This window comes from Mobula birostris, chromosome 6 (genome assembly GCF_030028105.1).
Source record: "Mobula birostris isolate sMobBir1 chromosome 6, sMobBir1.hap1, whole genome shotgun sequence".
Classification (NCBI taxonomy): domain Eukaryota; kingdom Metazoa; phylum Chordata; class Chondrichthyes; order Myliobatiformes; family Myliobatidae; genus Mobula; species Mobula birostris.
In genome coordinates, this window is record NC_092375.1 from 88,824,633 (window position 1) to 88,844,789 (window position 20,157).

A 20,157-nucleotide genomic window follows, 5' to 3' on the forward strand; every position below is an offset into this window, starting at 1 on the left:
AGCCAGGAAGGAGCTTAAGAAAGGACTTAGGAGTGCTCGAAGGGGGCATGAGAAGGCCTTGGCATGTAGGATTAAGGAGAACCCCAAGGCGTTCTCTGCATATGTGAAGAACAGAACGATGACAAGAATGAAGGTGGGGCCGCTAAAGGATAAAGGCGGCAACATGTGCCTGGAGTCGGAGGAAGTCGGGGAGGTCCTAAATGAATACTTTGCTTCAGTATTCACAAGTGAAAAGGACCTTGATCAGGGTGAGGTTGAAATAGAACAGGCCTGTGTGCTGGACAATGTGGAGATTAAGGAAGAAGAAGTGTTCGATCTTCTTAAAAACATCAAGATTAATAAGTCCCCAGGGCTGGAAGTGATATACTCCAGGTTGCTGTGGGAAGTCAGAGAAGAGATCCCTGGAGCAGTAGCTATGATCTTTGAATCCTCTTTGGCTGCAGGGGAGGTGCTGGAGGATTGGAGAATGGCAAATATAGTTCCCTTGTTTAAAAAAGGTAATAGGGAGAATCCTGGGAACTATAGACCGGTGAGTTTTACGTCAGTGGTCTGCAAACTATTAGAAAGGAATCTTAAGGATAGGATCTACGAGCATTTGGAGAAGTACAGTCTACTCAAGGATAGTCAACATGGCTTTGTGAAGGGAAGGTCGTGCCTCACGAGCCTAATTGAGTTTTTTGAAGAGGTAACAAAAGAAATTGATGAGGGTAGGGCAGTAGATATGGTCTACATGGATTTTAGCAAGGCATTTGAACAAGATCCCCCATGAGAGACTCATCCAGAAAGTCATGAGGCATGGGATCAGTGGAACCTTGGCTGTTTGGATAAAAAATTGGCTTACTGGAAGAAAGCAGAGGGTAGTAGTGGAAGGAAAGTATTCTGCCTGGAGGTCGGTGACTAGTGGAGTGCCGCAAGGATCTGTCCTGGGACCCCTGCTCTTTGTGATTTTTATAAACGACCTGGATGAAGAGGCAAAAGGATGGGTGAGTAAGTTTGCAGATGACACGAAGATTTGAGGAGTTGTGGGTGGAGCTGTAGGTTGTCGAAGGTTACAAGAGGATATAGACAGGGTACAGAGTTGGGCAGTAAAGTGGCAGATGGAGTTCAATCTGGATAAGTATGAGGTGATGCATTTTGGAAGGACAAACCAGAAGGCTGAGTACAGGGTTAATGGTCAGTAACTTAAGAGTGTGGATGAACAGAGGGACCTTGGGGTTCAAATCCATACATCCCTCAAGGTTGCTGCACAGGTTGATAGGATAGTTAAGGAGGCCTATGGGATGCTAGGCTTCATTAATAGGGGGACTGAGTTCAAGAGTAGAGAGGTCATGTTGCACTCTACAAATCTCTGGTCAGACCACACTTAGAGTATTGTGTTCAGTTCTGGTCACCTCATTATAGGAAGGATGTGGAAGCTATGGAGAGGGTGCAGAGGAGATTTACCAGGATGTTACCTGGATTGGAAAACAAGTCTTATGAGGCAAGGTTAGCAGAGCTGGGACTTTTCTCTTTGGAGCATAGAAGAGTGAGAGGAGCTTGATAGAGGTCTACAAGATTATGAGAGGCTTAGATAGGTTGGATAGCCAGTACCTGTTTCCCAGGGCACGAATAGCAAACACCAGAGGGCATACGTACAAAGATAAGGGAGGGAAGTTTAGGGGAGACATCACGGGTAAGTTTTTTTTTACACAGAGTGTTGTGGGTGCTTGGAATGACTTGCCAGGGATGGTGGTGGAGGCTAAAACATCAGGGGTATTTAAGAGCCTCTTGGACAGGCACATAGATGAAAGAAAAATAGAGGGTTACGGATTAGTGTGGGAACTCTTTCACCCTCAGAGGTTTGTGTAGGTTCACTCCTCAAGTATGGTCAAGGTAATGTTTTAAATGCTGATGGCTTTAAAAATAAAAGGGTTCAATTCCCCTCACCAACCCCCACACCAAATATACACAGCTAAACATGTAGAGCATTTCAAAGTCTTCATTAATCATTGCTTTGTTCACGAATCAATACGCAGCATCCGTTCCCAGCAAGCACACAGGTACGAGGAGATAGATCCATGCCTGGTCCCTCCATGTTGGGGCTGTGATCCAGAAAGCTCATCAGTGGATGTACTTAGGTTTCTGGGCAGAATCAGCCTGTCTCAAGGATTGTTCTACAGGTGCATTATGGAAGGTATCCTGACTGGTTGCATTTCAGCCTGGTACCGCAGCTGAACTACAGAGAGGGTAAACACTGCCCAGTCCATCACATATCCTGACGGGTGTGAATGAGATATGTAGACTTGGTCCATGCCCATGTAAACCTGGTCATTAGAATGATGACCATGTTGGACCACATTCTCCATCACACTTCTATCGTTGGAGGAGCAACACCTCATATACCATCTGGGTAGTCTCCAGCCCCTTGGTATGAACATAGAATTCTCCAACTTCCGGTAATTCCCTTCCCCTTCCTTCCTCTATCCCTATTTCACTCTGCCCCTTCCCCCAGCTGCCTATCACCTCCCTCATGGTTCCGCCTCCTTCTACTACCCATTGTGTTTTCCCCTATTCCTTCTTCACCTTTCCTGCCTATCACCTCCCTGCCTCCCCTCCCCCACCCCTTTATCTTTCCCCTTACTGGTTTTTCACCTGGAACCTACCAGCCTTCTCCTTCTCATCCTCCCTTCACCTTCTTTATAGGGCCTCTGCTCCTTCCCTCTATGGTCCTGATGAAGGGTTCTAGCCCGAAATGTTGACAGATCGTTTCCACGGATGCTGCCCAACCTGCTGTGTTCCTCCAGCGTGTTGTGAGTGACACTTCTATTGTGCGTCACTACAGATGTGCAACATTGTGTCCCCCCCTCCCCAATGAAATAGCAGGCTGCAGTAGAAGGAAGTGTAGACCACATCAAACACACGGATCAACTAATGAGAGTTGCAGTCAGCTGACTCCCGCTTGTGATTTTATGCTCTGCCATGCTCTTGCATGAAGGCTCACTCACATCTACTAGCCCATCACCGTTCAAGATCGTCATGAGTGCCCAGCCTCCGGGGTCTGTACTCAGTGTGTCAGATAAAATCCCAATCATACAGCTCCCTCTGCGCTTCTCCCCACTAAACGCTACTGATGTGCCCTCTGTGGTTTGCTTCAGTCTGCCTTCGCATTTGTCTGTCACGTCCTGTCACCCTGCAGCCGATTGCCTTGTCTTTGCTCTCTCCCACGGCCCATTCCTGCTCCTGGTTCGCTGAGCTGCTACTCTTTCCCATACCTTTGGGTTTGTTGAAACTAGTGACTGTGACTTTTGGGCTGGTGGGTGCACGGGATTTCAAGTTGGAGATGTCCCAGCCACTAGAACATCTACTGGAGACAATGTACTCACTCACCCCCACAGCTGCCCGCTTCCTCTGCACCCAACACGGTTCACACTTGCTCTGCTTGTTCCTCTCAGCCTGTTCGTGCTTCACCCTCCCCTGAACCTTGGCTCGTCAAACTGCACATCTTCACATGTTGCCGTCACTCCCTGCCCCCTCCTCCCCGCGTCCGATTACGGCTGCGCACTCCCTGGTTAGGTGTCCATTCCCGCTCCTGGTTCACCCGACGTGGTCCGCTAGACCACCATCCTTTCAGTTTCACTGTACCGTTCATCTTTCAGGGTACACTCGAACCCCACCCTGCTATCTCCCATTCTGGTCCTCCCGGGATGTACCCTGCTGTCTTCCTGAGGGCCACCCTACCAGGCCTGTACCCAGTCAGGATCACCCTGCAGCCCGTGTACCCTTCCACCCTCTGGCCATTGTGTGCCCGTGGTGGTCCGCTCTCCCTGCTCAGCCTGTTCTTGCAGCACACTGCCTGGGGTGCTGGGGTGTCAGTCACCTGCTTTCCACTTCCAGTCACCCCACTCACCCTGCATCCAATTACTAACAGACTCCCCTACTCCCAAGTGGCCTGCTTCCTTGCTGTAAGACATCACTACAATCAGATAGAAGATAAACTTTTGCCTCCAGTGAATCGAATCCAGCTGAAGTTGTTTTCTACATCTCCCTTGACAGCCCAAAAGAAAACCCTCTTCTGCGCTTCTCCTATCAGATATCCCCTTCTCCAGCCCTTTACCATTCAATTTCCCAGCTCTTTACTTCACCCTCGTCCCAGTTTTATCTACCACTTTGTACCTCTTTCTCCCCTCCCCCCTCCTCCTTAATCTGACTTCTCCCCTTCCTTTCCAGTCCCGATGAAGGGTTTTAGCCCCAAATGTTGACTGTACTCTTTTTTCCGTAGATGCTGCCTGTCCTGCTGAGTTCCTCCAGCATTTTGTGTGTGTTGCTCAGATTTCCAGCATCTGCAGATTTTCTCTTGTCCCAGAGATATCAAACTGTCCAGAAAACCGCCAGGCTGGAAATTCTTCCAAAGCTATGCCACCAGGTAAAAGGTTACAATGTAAACTTTCAGAAAAATAATTTATTTCCAAATTACACATGAGTAATACTTCTCCATCCATGTGATGGGCAGACTTGATGGTCAAAGGTGTAGAGGAGGAATAGAAGGAATGCTCAAACATTCATTTGCACCATTTCAATATTAAGGAACTCAAAGCTGATTTAAGTTCTGCAGACAGATGGGATAAAGAAAATTTCTGGATCATTTTGACTGGGCATTCCTGGAGTGAGTCTCCTTGTGACTAAGACATGATTTATAGTCGGGGTCCACAGGATGGCTGGCACAGTGCAGGCTGGGTGAAGATATGCCAACAGCTACTGTCGGCTAGTCCCAGTACTGGACCCCTACCAGACACTTCATGTACCCATCTCCTCCATGGGTCCACTGACCACCTGCCACCTCTCCCCTCACATCCGGCTCAGCCCTCACCCCACCCAAATGGGTACACCAGCCCAATTTGATTCTCCCTCCCCTCCTTACCACTGAGGGCCTGATCAGTGTCGAAGGTGTTTAAGTGCGGGGTTATCCCAGTGCAGGGTTCCAGTATATGGCCAGAGCAGCTGCTCCCAGGCGGTGGGGTGCATCAGAAAGGAAGGCACTGGCCCAGGCTGGCTCATGAACTCCTGCTGCTGCTCCAGAGGGGAAGGTTCAAAGCTTCTGGCTCACATAGAGAGCTGCTTCGTCATAACAAAGGTGAACTGAGGCTTATTGGGAGATCGAAGTTCAGTCTTCTGCATGGCGATCTCGATCCCACTTCCCTGCTTCCCCCCCCCCCACCTTTCCCCCCCTCCATCCAAGCCCCATGTCTGTTCCAATATCATTGTGATATTACCTCACAGATTTCAGTTTCTTCCATCTTTATTCCCCATCGTTCATTGACAAGCCCACCCCTCCAGTAGCACCCCTTCCTATCTGACCAACCCCTCCCCACGTTCTCTGCCTTTCCCTTCCCTCTTCATGGTTTAAAGCCCAAAGTCTGTCGAACGAAGGTCACCATCTTCTACTCGTCAGGCACCAGGGTACGGTGAGGTTACCGGCCGCCGGAGACATGGTAGGAATAGCAATTAGACCTTAGGTCCAGGCAGCATTTAATCCATAATCGTTCAATCTCACGCTTGATGCATAAACCTGAATGAAATCTGAAATCCATGGGGTTTTGTTTTTCGTCGTGGTGCACCATTTCAGGTCATTGGCTGACACACTTAATTCCTTCAAAACCACAGAACTTCCATTTTTTCTCCAGCGTGGCGCCAACACCAGTGAACTCCTGCTTGAACATGTTTGGCAGTTGTAGGAGAAGAGTCTCGATTTCCCCTGAAGATATCTGCAGAGCAACATGCACAGCGTGGGATTAAAGTCTGCCGCCCAGGAGTTAGTCCCGCACTCGACTTCCAATGGTAAGTAAAATACACAAAGTCCTTCTGAACCTGACTTCATTCCGCACACCAGACACTTCCCCATTACACACTTAAGATGCAACCTCTGGGCCACCTGTTCTGAGGCACTGCAAGTTGTCAACACTGCATCGGGTAGGGTCAAAAACGGGCTGTGTAGCCAAAGGTTCTCCCTGAGCTGACTGCCTGGGGTTATGTCAGGGCCTGTGTGACCCTGGAGCAGGAGCATGTGGTATCCAGGGCTTTATTGGGAGCGGTCCAGCACTGGTGAATATCAGAGGAGCTTGAATGTGTTCTGTTTAGAGATAATTTGATGCTATTGGTTGTCAATAGTCTGAATCATGAATGCTGTAGTTTTATAATGATGTGACACTGTAATCACAGATTAAACCTCCTTTGGATAAGGGAAAAAAGGAAAAAAAAGCCATTGGATGGTTTTGGGGCTCACTAAATGTTGGTTTGTACAGTACAAAATAATCAACTTACATAATTAAAAGAATCTGAGGAAACAAATTGAAGCAATTCCTTCTCGGAAAAGCAGGGAAATTTATATAGAAAAATACAGTTAGTGGAGGATAGTTACTCAAAATATTCCCGCAAATGATCCGTCACGTATACTCGAAAGCATTGCAGGCTTGAGAGGCACAGAAACTGCTTCCAGACACAGTGACAGTGAAATGCTCAAGACAGGGAACAACTCAGAACTGTTTGCCCCAGAGAGGCAGGGTTAACTCCTGACTGACTACTCCATCCACACCAAACAAAAAAAACCAGCACGGGCAATGACAACTGATAACCGTCTGCCTCTCAGCTCCTGGAAGCAAACACAGATCACGGACAGGCCCAATTTCTCCGGCTGGGGAGGCAGGTCATGTAGAAGGTGAGATGGATAGGTGCCACCCTCCTGCATAACTCATGGGGGTGCCCTGGGTGACAAGCCCTTAGACGGAGAAAAGGCAATGGCAGTGGACCCTCTGATAGCTGGATTGTGCCAGAGACTCCTTGCTTGGTGCTCTCCTTTGCTGAGTGTGCTCCTTTGGAGTTCCTGGAGTGCTGACAGACTCACTGATCCCCACATCTGGTGCTGTGCTCGTGGAGATAGCACTGCCAATGTGTGTGTCGTCAGGCAATGCTGGGATGCTGCTCCCAACCCGAGCCCATGTATGTTTCTGCAGGGAAAAGCACTGCTGTGGGAATGGGGTACTTCCACCCTGTGCCCACCCAGAGTGAGCAGCTCTCCTGCTGGAACCACCTCTTTATTCCAGGAAATGGTGCTTCCTCACTTGGATTGCCCCAGTATATCACCGTCCATATACCCACCCACTACTCACACTGGGGGCGGCCTCCAGTGGCCAATTACCCTGTCAACCCCCACATCTATGGGGCGTGGAAGGCAACCAGTGCACCTGGGTCACAGGGAGAAAAGGATTGAATCACGGTCCCTGGAGCTGTCGGGCAGGGGCGGGGACTGTGCACATCACAGTGCCACCCCCTTACATTTCTTCTCCGACATAGATAATGAAAATAGAAATGAAAGCAAACACAGAAAATGCAAAGCATATTCCACAAGGAAGCTGAAAATAATTTCTTAAAGAAAAAAAGAGTATTGAATGGAGATAAAGATGGCTGCTTAATCCTGCAAACAGATGTTGATGCTGGGGCGGGTTGTTTAGAGTGCTCTCCATCAAGAGCTTGTCAAATCACTGAGCCCTCCCCACTATAATGTAATCACGAGGTTGATTGGATCACCAGGAATGAAGTGGTTAACCCTCAGCCCCGAGTGGTTAACTAATTCCCTCCCCCACCCCCAGCCCTGTATTCCAGAAGCACAAAGTCGTCTGCATTACCTTGGCATCCAGTCGCTGCAAGTAGGACCACAGGTATTCGATGTTAGCTCCAAACGGGTGCACATGAAGGAATGCTGATATGATACCTGACCACAAAAAAATACAGTTATTGAATGCTGACTGTTGGGTAAAGCGAGCTCCATTGACATGGCCTGGTTAAGGGCTTCTGGGCAAAGGGATAGTCAGGCCAAGGGTTGAAGTAATTACCAGGCCCAGGGTTTCAGGAACCCAAAGTGCTTCCTTGTGGAAACTGCTGGAGATGTGTGTGTCAGGGGTATGGTTAGTGTGATTTATGACAACAGGGTTTAGGGAAGAGTTATCTGTCCCATTGCTCCTTTCCCCTTTGCCATGGTGATACTTATTCTACAGTACATACACAATGCCCTTCAACAGGCGAGGTGATGGACCTCCAGGCCCATTCACTGCCCTTTCAATCCATGAACTCCACATCACTCCACATCTTCCAGTCAGCATTTCCCAACTTCCCCCTGCGTCTTTTTCCACTTAAGAGTGTGAACACACACAGTCTTGTCCCCAGGGCTGGGGAATCAAGAAGAGGTCAGGGTTTTAAGGTGAGAGGGGAGAGAGTTGATAGGAAACTGAAGGGCAACTTTTTCACCTGGGGGCACACACTGGCCGAGAAGGTAGAGCAGCAAAATTGATGGCATACACAGACAGGTACGTTCCATGGATAAGAAAGGTTTGGTTGGATATGGGCCAAATGCAGGCAATTGGGACCAGCATCAACAGGAATCTTGATTGGCATGGACTAGATGGGCTGAAGAGCCTGCTTCTGCATTGTATGTCTCTGTGACTCTCTCTACCTGAATCGTGTGTCTTCTGAAACTGTCACCCCTCACTTACACCATCAAAGCTACTTACAACAACCATTACAATTGATGCAAATCTTTTTTTTAAATACGTAACTCATGAAAGCATTTGGAAAATTTTAAGCAGCAATGAGATAATTATAATGAAACTTGGATCACTAGGATAATTGGGGCTGACTCCTGCCCAGTGTGATTGGCGAGAGGCTGGGGATCCTCGTAAGATCTGATACTGCCCCTGGATTCCACCCGAGGTCCAGGGCAGGATTTTGGTGCCAGGTATGATAAGTAATATACGCTCCCCTCCCTCCATCCCCCACCCCCACATCACGGGCTGACAGCTCCCTCTGACGCAGCAACAACAGTTGGTGAGATTCACCCTGTGACGCCAACACCCATGTTCTCAGGTAGTCCCACCCGAGGGCATCCGTGTCCTGTGTACAGCCAGTAGCTTATTGCTGATTAATTGAGTGGCGGGAGTCCAGCTTTCGGTCTTCATGGGCTTCCCTTCGCAATTGTTGCCTACTTCCACAGAAAGCTCTCTGCTTGCTTCCAACTAACGTCTTCCATGAGGTTTGAGAAGACCTCTTCAACTCAGCAGTTACTTGTCTGATAATCTAGCAGGGGTGTGAAATTTTTAACATCTTTGTGGGGTCAGATTCCTACAACTGAATTCGAGTGTGTCTGTATTACAGAGAACAGGGTAAATGTCACACACTCACACGCACAATCAGAGCAGGAGTAGGCAATCAGGCCCACTGAGCTTCCCCACTGGTTAATACAATCATGGCTAATCTACGCTTCTCTTCTGTAGCAGTTCCTCCTAACCCCAAACACTCTGATCTTTACAACATAAATAACCTCTTTAAATACCCTCAGTGATTTAGTCTCTGCTACCCCCAGGCCTTATACTGTAACTCAAGACTCTCCATTTTTACCCTGTTGTTGCCCCACGGGGATTGTGCCTCGTTCTCTTCAATTCTGCAGAATACAGATCAGGATTGTTCAGCCACTCAGAGTGCAGAGTAAGTTTGGTGAATCTCTTTCCATTGCTACAATATCCCTTTCTAAAACTATGCTCAGACATCCCACCTCTTCCGGGAGTCTCCCGCATATTAATAGTGGCTCCCTGATGCCCGCAAATTATAGACAATATCCCGGAAATCAATTTTTTTGAGAGCGAGCGAGCAAGAGAGCGAGAGAGAGCAAGTGAGCACACGAGAGAGCGCGCCCTGGCAGAGTGTTCCAAAAAAAGAAAATATAAGACGTACGTCACCCCAGTCTACACTAAAGTGTACCCCTGCCTAATAGGGGTCAAAAATAATGACAGTGTTGCTCGCTGCACTGTTTGCAACAGTGACTTTTCTATTGCCCATGGTGGGTTAAGACTGTAAAAGACATGTTGAGGTGAGTTTAACAGGTGTCATTTGTTCATTAGCATAGCTAACGTTATTTAAACTAGCTGACTAGCTGCTAAGGAGCTACTTCATTACAGACATCCCACCTCTCCCAGAAGTTCCGGGAGTCTCCCGCAAATTGACAGTGCTACCTCCCTGAAATGAGTTTTTGCAGGGTGGGATGTCTGGATGCTCAGTCCTCCAGGTGTGACCTCCTGCAACAATTCTTCTCTATTTCTCAACTCCAACCCTCTTGCGGTAAAAGCCAGCAAAGCGATTGCCTGCTTGAAGGCTTGCCTCATCTGATTGCTAACGTTGTGTGGCACGCTACCACTCCTGACTGAAGCTCTCCCTCGGCACAGCAGCTGCCAGTAATTATTACCCACCTACCTTCGTGTGTTATCAGGAGCACTCTTCTCTCGGGTTCAGTTTGATAAGGTTACGGCACTGAAAGATTAACGTACACGTCCCAAAAGATAGCCAACATGGACGTGACGCAGCAGAGTGACTGCTGGTGACGCTCCCTCCTTAAGGAGTGAGATTATTTACTGTGAAGTGACCAAGCATCACCCCATTCAGAGCCCCGTAGATAACGGGGTGGTTTGTCTCCTCAGCTGGTGAGCCCGAGATACCATTCAGCCAAGGCTGGTTGGGGGTCAGTACTGAAAGGCCGAGATTGAGTGGACATGGAGAGGATGTTTCTGTTAGTGGGAGAGTCTAGGATCTGAGGGCACAGCCTCAGAATAACAAGATGGTGCTGAGCTGTGTCGTGGCTCAGATTTAGAAGCTTTTTCGGTTTTGAGATCAGCGCAGAAGGTTAGGGATCAGGTTAGGAGTTAGGGTCAGGGGTGAGGGGGAGTTAGAGGTCAGCGGCAGTAAGTGAAGAGTTCAAGCTCAGGTCAGGGTGCTCTGTGGACAAACGTCAGTGATCTCGGAGGTAGGCACTGACCATACCTCCAGCTGCTGCTCCCAGATCCCAGGATTAAAGACCATGCTGGCAGCTAGTTCCAGGTACTGGTGGAAGTCACAACGGCCAGTGACTCCCCCTCACCCCTCTGGCAAATCCTCAGGTTGATGCCCAGTCAGTGCAGAAATCCGGAGGTCAAAGCTGAAGGTCGAAGTCAAGAGGGCAGCAAGTCATGAGTATAGCCTGAAGATCAGAGGCAAAGGTAGAGGCTCAAAGGAGTCACGTGGACCCGAGTCACCAAGATCAGAGGTCTATGTGGGTCTGGAAGTCGAGACCCGAAGGTCACACCCCTGATTGGCGAGTCCTGGGGTGACATCTGAAGTTGGAGACACAATATCTGAGAGTCTGGGGTCAAGGATTGGAGCCCAGAGATGGATGCTCTGGGGTTGAAGCCCAGAGGCGCCCTCTCGTGGGATTGGAGCTGTGTGCATGTGTGTGTGTGTGTGTGTGTGTGTGTGTGTGTGGTGGGGGGAAGGGATTGTTGTCTGGTTTTTGTTGTTGTTGTTTGTGTTCTGCTGAATACCACAGGCACGCTATGTCGGTGCTGGAATGTGTGGTGACATTTGTGGGCTGCTTCCAGCACATCCTTGGGTTGTGTTGGTTGTTAACACAAGCAACACATTTCACCATCTGTTTTGATGTGCATGTGATAAATAAGTGAGTGCGAATCAGAGACAAGGAATTCATTGCCACAGGGGACTGTGGGTAGCAAATCATTGGATAAGGGGGTTAAAGATCATGGGAGAAGGGAGAAGGCAGGACAATGGGGTTGAAAGGAATAATCATCCATGAATGAATCGTGGAGCAGACTTGATAGCCCAATGGCCTAATTCTGCTCCTACACTCTGTGGCCTGAAATGTTGCCTGTTTATTGCCCTTCATAGATGCTGAGTTGGACCATAAGACATAGAAGCAGAATTAGGCCACTTGATCCATTTAGTCTGCTCTGCCATTCCGTCATGGTTGATAACATTCTCTTGCCTTCTCCCCATAACCTTTGATGCTCAGACTAATCAAGAAGCTATCAATCTCTGCCTTAAATATACTCGATGATTTGGCCTCTGCAGCTGTCTGTGGCAAAGAAATCCACAGATCCACCATTCTCTAGAAAATGAAATTTTACTTCATCTCTCTTTTCAATGGATGTCTCTCTATTCTGAGATTGTGCTCTCTGGTCCTACACTATTTGCCATCTGCCACGTCTTTGCCCATTTTCCCAATCTGTCTCAGTCCTTCTGTAGCCTCTTTGCTTCCTCAATACTACCTGCCCCTCCACCTATCTTTGTACCATCCACAAACCTGGCCACAAAAAGCCAACAATTTTGTCATCCAAATTATTGACATGCATCATTAAAAAGGCAGTGCCTACACTGACCCCTGCCGAAAATCACTAGTCAACGGCAGCCTATCGGAAAAGGTCCCCTTTATTTGCACTCTTTGTCTCCTAGTATTAAGCCAGTTTCTATCCATGCAGCCTCATTTGGAACACATTGTCAAAGGCCTTCCGAAAATCCAAGTAAACAACTTTCACTGACTAATCTTTGTAAATTGTGCCTGTTACTTTCTTGAAGAATTCCAACAGATTTATCAGGCAAGGATTTCCCTGGAGGAAACCACGCTGACTTTTGCCTACTTTATCACATGCCTCCAAGTACCCGAAAACCTCATCCTTTATAATGGACACTAACATTTTCCCAACCACTGAGGTCAGACTAACTGGCCTATAATTTCCTTTCTTATGCCTCTCTCCATTCATAAGGAGTGGAATGGATATTTAAATAATCCGTAGCAACAGGCGAGGTACTGGAAGATTGGAGGATAGCTAAAGTTATAAACTAGGAAACTATAGGGTGGTGAACCTGACCTCGGTAGTGGGAAAGTTATTGGAAGGTATCCTAAGGGACTGGATTAATGAGTATTTGGATAGACGAGGACTGATTAAGGATAGTCAGCATAGCTTTGAGTGTGGTACATCATGTCTAACCAATCTTTCAGAGCTTTTCAAGGAAGTTACCAGTAAAGGTGATGAAGACAAGACAGTGGATGTTGTCTACATGGATTTTAGCAAGGCATTTGACAAGGTCCCGCGTGGGAGGTTGGTCAAGAAAACTCAGTTGCTTAGCACTCAAGATGAGGCAGTAAATTGGTTTGGACCCCGGCTTTGTGAGAGAAGCCAGAGAGTGGTAACCATAGATGGATGTCTCTCTGACTGGAGGCTCATGTCTGGTTGAGTGCTACAGGGCTCGGTGCTGGGACTGTTGTTTGTCATCTATATCAATGACTTGGATGATAATGTGGTTAACCTGATCAGCAAATTTGCAGATGACACCAAGATTGGGGTGTAGTGGACAGCAAGGAAGACTATCATGGCTTGCAGAGCGATCTGCGTCAGCTGGAAAAATGGGCTGAAAAATGGCAGATGGAATTTAATGCAGACAGGTGTGAGGTGTTGCACTTTGGGAGGACTAATCAGGGTAGGTCTTACACAGGGTAGGGCACTGAGGATTATGGTACAACAAAGGGAATCTGGGAATACAGGTCAGTAAAACATTGAAAGGGGTGTCACAGGTAGATAAGGCCATAAAGAAACTTTTGGCACATTGGTCTTCATAAAACAAAATATTGAGCACAAGAGATAGCATGTTATGTTGAAGTTGTATAAGACATTAGTGAGGTTTAATTTGGAGTATTGTTTGCTGTTTTGGTCACCTACCTACAGGAAACATGTAAATAAAGTTGAAAGAGTACAGAGAAAATTTACAAGGATATTGCTGAGAACCAGAGTTATAAAGATTGAATAGGTTAGGAGTTTATTCTTCGAAATGTAGAAGATTGAAAGGAGATTTGATGGAGGTATACTGAGTTATGAGGGGTATAGATAAGGTAAATGCAAGCAGGCTTTTTCCACTGAGGTTGGGTGGGACTACAACTAGAGGTTATGGGGTAATGGTGAGATGAGTAAAGCTTAAGGGGAACATGAGTCATGAGAGTGTGGAATGAGCTGCCAGCGTAAATTGTGGATACGATTTTGATTTCAATGTCTAAGAGAAGATTGGATAGGTACATGGATAGTAGGGGTATGGAGGGCTGTGATCCAAATGCAGGTCAATAGTAGGCAATTTAAATGGTTCAGCACAGACTAGATTGGCCAAAGAGGCCGTTTCTGTACTCTACTATTCTACGACAATGACTCTATATTTTGCTATGTTATATGCCCTCTCTTTTCCTTTTATGCTGACTTTGATTTCCTTTGGCAGCTGCATCCTCCCTTTAGAATACTTCTTCACCTTTGGGCTATACTCCAACTATTTCTGGTTTGCTGTTATCCCTACCAGTGTCCACTGCCAATCAACTTTGGCCAGCTCTCCTCTCATGCTTCTGTAATTCCCTTTACTCCACTGTAACACTGATACACCTGACTTTTATCCTCTCCCTCTCAAACTGCAGAGTGAATTTTATCATATTGTGATCACTGTCTCTTTACCTTAAAGTTCCTTTACTTTAAGCTCCTTAATCAAATCTGATTCATTACACAACACCCAGTCCAGAATTGCCTTTCCCCTAGTGGGCTCAACCACAAGCTGCTCTAAAAAGCACCCCCTCCATAGGCACTCTACAAATTCCTTCTCTTGGGATCCAGCACCAACCTGATTTTCCTTGTTTACCTGTATATTGAAATCCCCCATGACTGCCATGCCTTCTCTATCTCCCGTCGTAATTTGTATCCCACATCCAAGCTACTGTCCCAGTGTCTGAATGAAGTTCAAGTTTAATCATCATTCAACCATTCATGAATGCCGCCGACCAAAATAGTTCCTCCATGGCCAGGGTGTGAACCATACATAGCACAAGGCGCACACACAGCACATTCGAGATAGCAAGCGAAGATACATTTATAACTCCCATCAGGGTCTTTTTACCTTTGCAGTTTCTTAACCCTACCCACAAGGATTCTACATCTTCTAATCCTATGTCACTTCTTCCTAATGATTTGATTTTTACCATCAGAGCCACCTCACTCCATCTGGCTATCTGCCTGCCTGTCCTTTCAATACAATGTCTATCCTCCCAACTGATCTTTTAGCCATGACTTGTAATGCCTACAACATCGTACCTGCCAATATCTAATTGTGCTACAAGATCTTTTACCTTATTCTGAATACTGCATCCATTCAAATATAACACCTTCTGTCCTGTATTCATCTCTCTTATTGATTTCTGCCCCGATTTTACACTTCATTCATCCCACTAACTGCAATTTTGCCTTATCCTCTGCCTGTCCTTCCTCACAGTTTCATTGCACACTACATCTACATGTATATCAACTGTCCGGTCCTTAGCCTGATCATTCTGGTTCCCATACCCCTGCCAAATTTATTCAACCCCTCCCCAGCAGCTCCAGTAAATTTGCCCACAAGGATATTGGTTTCAAATGGGTTTGGGTGTAACCCATCCCTTTTTTACAGGTCATACTTACCCCTGAAGAGATCCCGATGATCCAAAAATCTGAAATCGAGCCCGCTGCACCATATCCTCAGCTTTGCATTTATTTGCCACATTATTATATTTTTACCCCCATTGGTGCATGGCACAGACAGCACTCCAGGATGTCCTGCTTTTCAGCTTTCTACCTAACTCCCTATATTCTCTCTTCTGGACCTCTTCCCTGTGTCATTGGTACTATTATATATACCATGAATTCTGGCTGCTGACTCTCCCCTTTTAGAATGCTGTGGACTCCATCAAGGACAACGCTGACCCTCCCTGCCACCGAGGAGGCAAAATACCATCCTGGTGTTTCTTTCACATCCACAGAATCTCCTGTCTGCTCCTCTAACTATGGAATCCTCCATCAGTACTACACTCCTCTTCTCCCCACTTCCCTTCTGAGCCAAGGAACCGGTTGCTGTGGGCCCCCCTCCCAGAGTATCCGAAGCAGTATGCCTGTGATTGACGGGTACAGACATGGGGAGAGGATCTGAAGCAGTACGCTGTGATTGACGGGTACAGTCACGGGGAGAGGATCTGAAGCAGTACACCTGTGATTGACGGGTATGGTCACAGGGAGAGGATCTGAAGCAGTACGCTGTGATTGACGGGTACAGTCACGGGGAGAGGATCCGGAGCAGTCCACCTGTGATTGACGGGTACAGTCACGGGGAGAGGATCCGGAGCAGTCCACCTGTGATTGACGGGTACAGTCACGGGGAGAGGATCCGGAGCAGTCCACCTGTGATTGGTGGGTACAGTCACAGGGAGAGGATCTGAAGCAGTATGCCTGTGATTGACGGGTACAGTCACAGGGAGAGGATCTGAAGCAGTATGCCTGTGATTGACGGGTACAATCACAGGGAGAGGATCCGGAGCAGTACGCCTGTGATTAACGGGTACAGTCACAGGGAAAGGATCCGGAGCAGTACACCTGTGATTGACAGGTACAGTCACGGGGAGAGGATCCAGAGCAGTATGCCTGTGATTGACGGGTACAGTCACGGGGAAAGGATCCGGGGCAGTCCACCTGTGATTGACGGGTACAGACACGGGGAGAGGATCTAAAGCAGTATGCCTGTGATTGACGGGTACAGTCACGGGGAGAGGATCTGAAGCAGTACACCTGTGATTGACGGGTATGGTCACAGGGAGAGGATCTGAAGCAGTACGCTGTGATTGACGGGTACAGTCACGGGGAGAGGATCTAAAGCAGTATGCCTGTGATTGACGGGTACAGTCACGGGGAGAGGATCCGGAGCAGTATGCCTATTGTTGACGGGTATAATCACAGGGGTACTCCTCTGTACTGGTTGCCTATTCCTTTTCTCTCTCCTGACAGTCACCCAGGTATCTGCTTTCTGCAACTTGGGGTAGCTACCTCCCTGCAGCTCTTGTCGCCTCCTCATTCTCCTGTATGACCTGATGCTCATTGAGCTGCAGCTCCAGTTCCCTAACATGGTCTCTAAGGAGCTGCAGCTTGAAGCACTTCATGCAGATGTAGTTATCAGGGAGACTGGAGGACTCCAGGAGTTCCCATACCTCACACAAAGGACATACCACTATCTCTGGTCCCTTTCTCAGCCTAATATTTATGTACTAATAGACAAAGTAAGAAAAAAAACTTACAAGAAACTTACTTAGACCCTTTGCCTGTGCCTGTTGAGCTAAAGCTGGACCACTCTACCACTGGCCCACTCCAACAACATCTGCTCTGCTTATACCGCTCCTTCTTATTGGTTCAAATAAAACTTACTCCTAAAGAGACTTGCAGTTTTCAAGTGGCTCCCATATGCAAGATGTCACTCTCTCATTTAGTATTTCAAGCAAGGACTCACACCCGATGAGGCTTGCAATTTTCAAATGACTCCCGCGCTGCAAGATGTTGCTCTCTCTCCGGGTGAGAGCTACTGGGTTTACTTTCCTCAGGACTTTGAAGGGTCCAATGAAATGGGGTGCTAACTTTCTGGATTCCACTTAGAGAGGCAAATCATGAGGGAACAGAAGGCTGTAATGTGGGTCCATGCCTTCTCTTTTGGTTTGCCTTGGTCTCTGCTTTCCGGGTAGAGTCCAGCAAGATCTCTCTTGTCCTAATGCACTCTTGCTTGCAGGTTGGATGAGATGTTTGGCTTCAGGGATCGCAACCTCAGCCTCTTGTCCCGGAAAGAGAAGCAGAGGATAACCAAACTGGCACTGGAACCGAATGCTGTGAGGTGTGTTGGGTGACCTCTGTCCATGTCAAATGGTCACACCACTCATCAGGTCTTTCTGAGGCCAGGCATCTCAGGGTACGTTCTAAATCTTGGTTGGTCTGCCGTCTGACTGTTGGACTGTGAGTGAAATCCAGAGGAAAGGCTTGCTGTTGCCCCTATGAATTTACAGAACACCAACCAGAGATGTGATGTGCATTGTGGACCACAATATGAGACAATGTCCACTGGGAGTCTGTGGATAATGAGGACCAGGACCAGGACAATTTTGGCCATCCACACCACAGACAGTAGCTCCTCCAAGGCAGTGAATTTGCAGGCTTTCAAAAACTGATCGACAGCTACCATGATGACTGACTTCTCCTTGGACGGCAGAAGACCCGTTTCCGGAACCAGTAGGGGGTAGAGGAGCCCTGAGGTCAGGTATGTGGCTTCCTGTTCCAGACGCACACCTCGTATGCCTGAACGTACTGCTGAACTTCTTTCATCATTCTGGGCCACCAATACCTCCTCTTGATAAACCTGAGGGTCCTGGCAATCCCTGGGTGTGCAGTCATTTTCGAAGAATGTCCCATTGGAATACCGAGGGCCAGATGGAAATTTGGATGAACAGCAGACCTGGATAACTCTTCTTCGGAATCTCCCCTCGTGCTTTGTCCTTGTGGACAAGTGCTTCATACCCAAACAAATTGGTGCTACCATCCCTTGCATGGAGTAAGATGGTGGTAGAGTGTTCCTCTGTTCATCAAACTGATGGGACAGGCATCTGGATTCTGGTTCTTCAACCTCAATTGATAGGTCAGGATGAATTCAAAACAGTTAAAGAACAAAGCTCACCTGGCCTGCCTGCAATTCAGCCTCTTGGCCTCCTGAATATAAGCCAGGTTCTTGTGGTCATTTCATACGATAAAAGGATTCTTGGCCCCTTCCAGCCAGTTACAACATTCCTCCAAAGCTAACTTAACCACAAAAAGCTCCTGATTGTCAATGTCATAGTTCCTCTCTGCTGGGGATAGTCGCCTGGGGAAGAATGCACATGAGTGCAGTTTACTGTCCGAAGGTGGTCATTGAGACAAGACGGCACCCACTCTGATGTCTGAGCTGTCCACTTCCATGATGAAGGGAAGGTCCCTGTTAGGAGAAACCAAGATGGGAGCTGTTGTGAACTGCTATTTAATTTCTACAAAAGCAGCCTCCACTTCAATAATCCAGACAAAAGGGCCTGTGAATTTCTAAGTCAGCGCTGTCGGTGGATCTGCCACTGAGCTGAAGTTCATGATGAACTTCTGGTAGGAGTCTTCAAACCCCAGGAATTCACTGGACTTGTTTGATACTGGATGGTGGTGGCTAGTCTCTGATAACCTGAGTCTTGGTACGATCCATCTTGAGATTGTCATTGGAGATGATGAAACATAAAAATGAAACAGTCGTCATGTTTGGACTTCTCCAAATTGACATAGAAGTCTCTTTAAAATCTCAATGAATTGAGTGAAATGTTCCTCCTTGGACTTTGAGAAGATTAGGATATCATCCAAGCAGACAAAGGTTTAATTATGGAGAGCATCCCGGAGCACGTCGTTTACAAAGGCTTAGAAAATGGCTGGAGCATTTGCGAGACCGAAGGGCATAACCAGGTACTCAATGGGGCCCTGTTGGTGTATTGAATGCCATCTTCCACTCATTGCCTTCCCTGATACGGACCAAATTGTATGCACTCTGTAGGTCTAGTTTTGTGAATATCCTCACCCCTTGGAGCATCTTGAAAGCCGTATTCATGAGTGGAAAGGGGTAGATATTTTCCCTATAATCCCCTATAATCAATGCACGGCCAAAGGCTTCCATCTTTCTTTGTTACGAAGAAGAAGTCTGTGCTGCTGGTGAGGTGCAGGGCTGAATGAAGACCGATGGCAAGAGCTTCCTTTATATACTCCTCCACTGCTGTTCTCTCTGGGCCTGAGAGTGTGTACAATTGACTCCGCAGGGGACAAGTACCAGGCAGCAGGTCTATAGCACTGTTGTAGGGTCATGCAGTGGAAGAGCTGAGGCCTTTCTCTTGCTAAAGAGCTCCTCCAAGTACTTGTAGACGGAAGGGATTCTAACCGGTTTGGGTGACGGGTGATTTGACAGACCTCAGAGTTCACTCCATACACTCACGAAGTTTACTGTTAGAAACAGTCGCCAAATCAGAGCCCAAGTCCCTATCTCAGGCAACAGCAGCAAAGCATTATAGAGGGTTCTGGCCTCCCTGGGAATAGGCTTCAAGGATCGGTGTAAAGAAGTCTTTCCCTTCCTTGAGACCTGGCGGCTAGATTCCATAAGCTTAGCGGCAAGTTTCCCAGACTGCTCGGGCATCTCCTTGGTCCTCTCCTGAGCTATAGATTCCCTCTATCTAGTCAGGACTGTGCAACCAGACTGTGTCGGAAATCGCACAGTCCCATTGGCTGGAACCAGCTTGTCCACTCCTGAGGAATGGACCAGGTCTCCAGAAGGTCTCGGGTTCTCTTGCACTGAAGGCTGCCCCCTTATTGGTTGTTGGTCACGGGAGAGTCTGGGTGTCAGAACACCACGCCACTAACAAACCCTCTTACAATGATGGACCAAGCCTTTGTT

At 47.7% G+C, this 20,157-nt stretch overlaps 1 protein-coding gene across 1 annotated transcript in view; it reads right to left on the reverse strand.

Moving 5' to 3' along the window:
• Nucleotides 1-5,359: 5,359 nt before the first annotated feature.
• The window catches only part of enox1 (ecto-NOX disulfide-thiol exchanger 1), a 420,328-nt gene continuing 405,530 nt past the window's right edge, over nt 5,360-20,157 (reverse strand). The window contains exons 13-14 of the mRNA XM_072260823.1: nt 7,659-7,744; nt 5,360-5,741 (exon numbers count right to left, since the gene is read on the reverse strand). Of these exons, the coding sequence (XP_072116924.1) occupies nt 5,604-5,741; nt 7,659-7,744 (224 nt within the window). The 3' untranslated portion in view covers nt 5,360-5,603. The remainder of the gene's footprint in view (nt 5,742-7,658; nt 7,745-20,157) is intronic.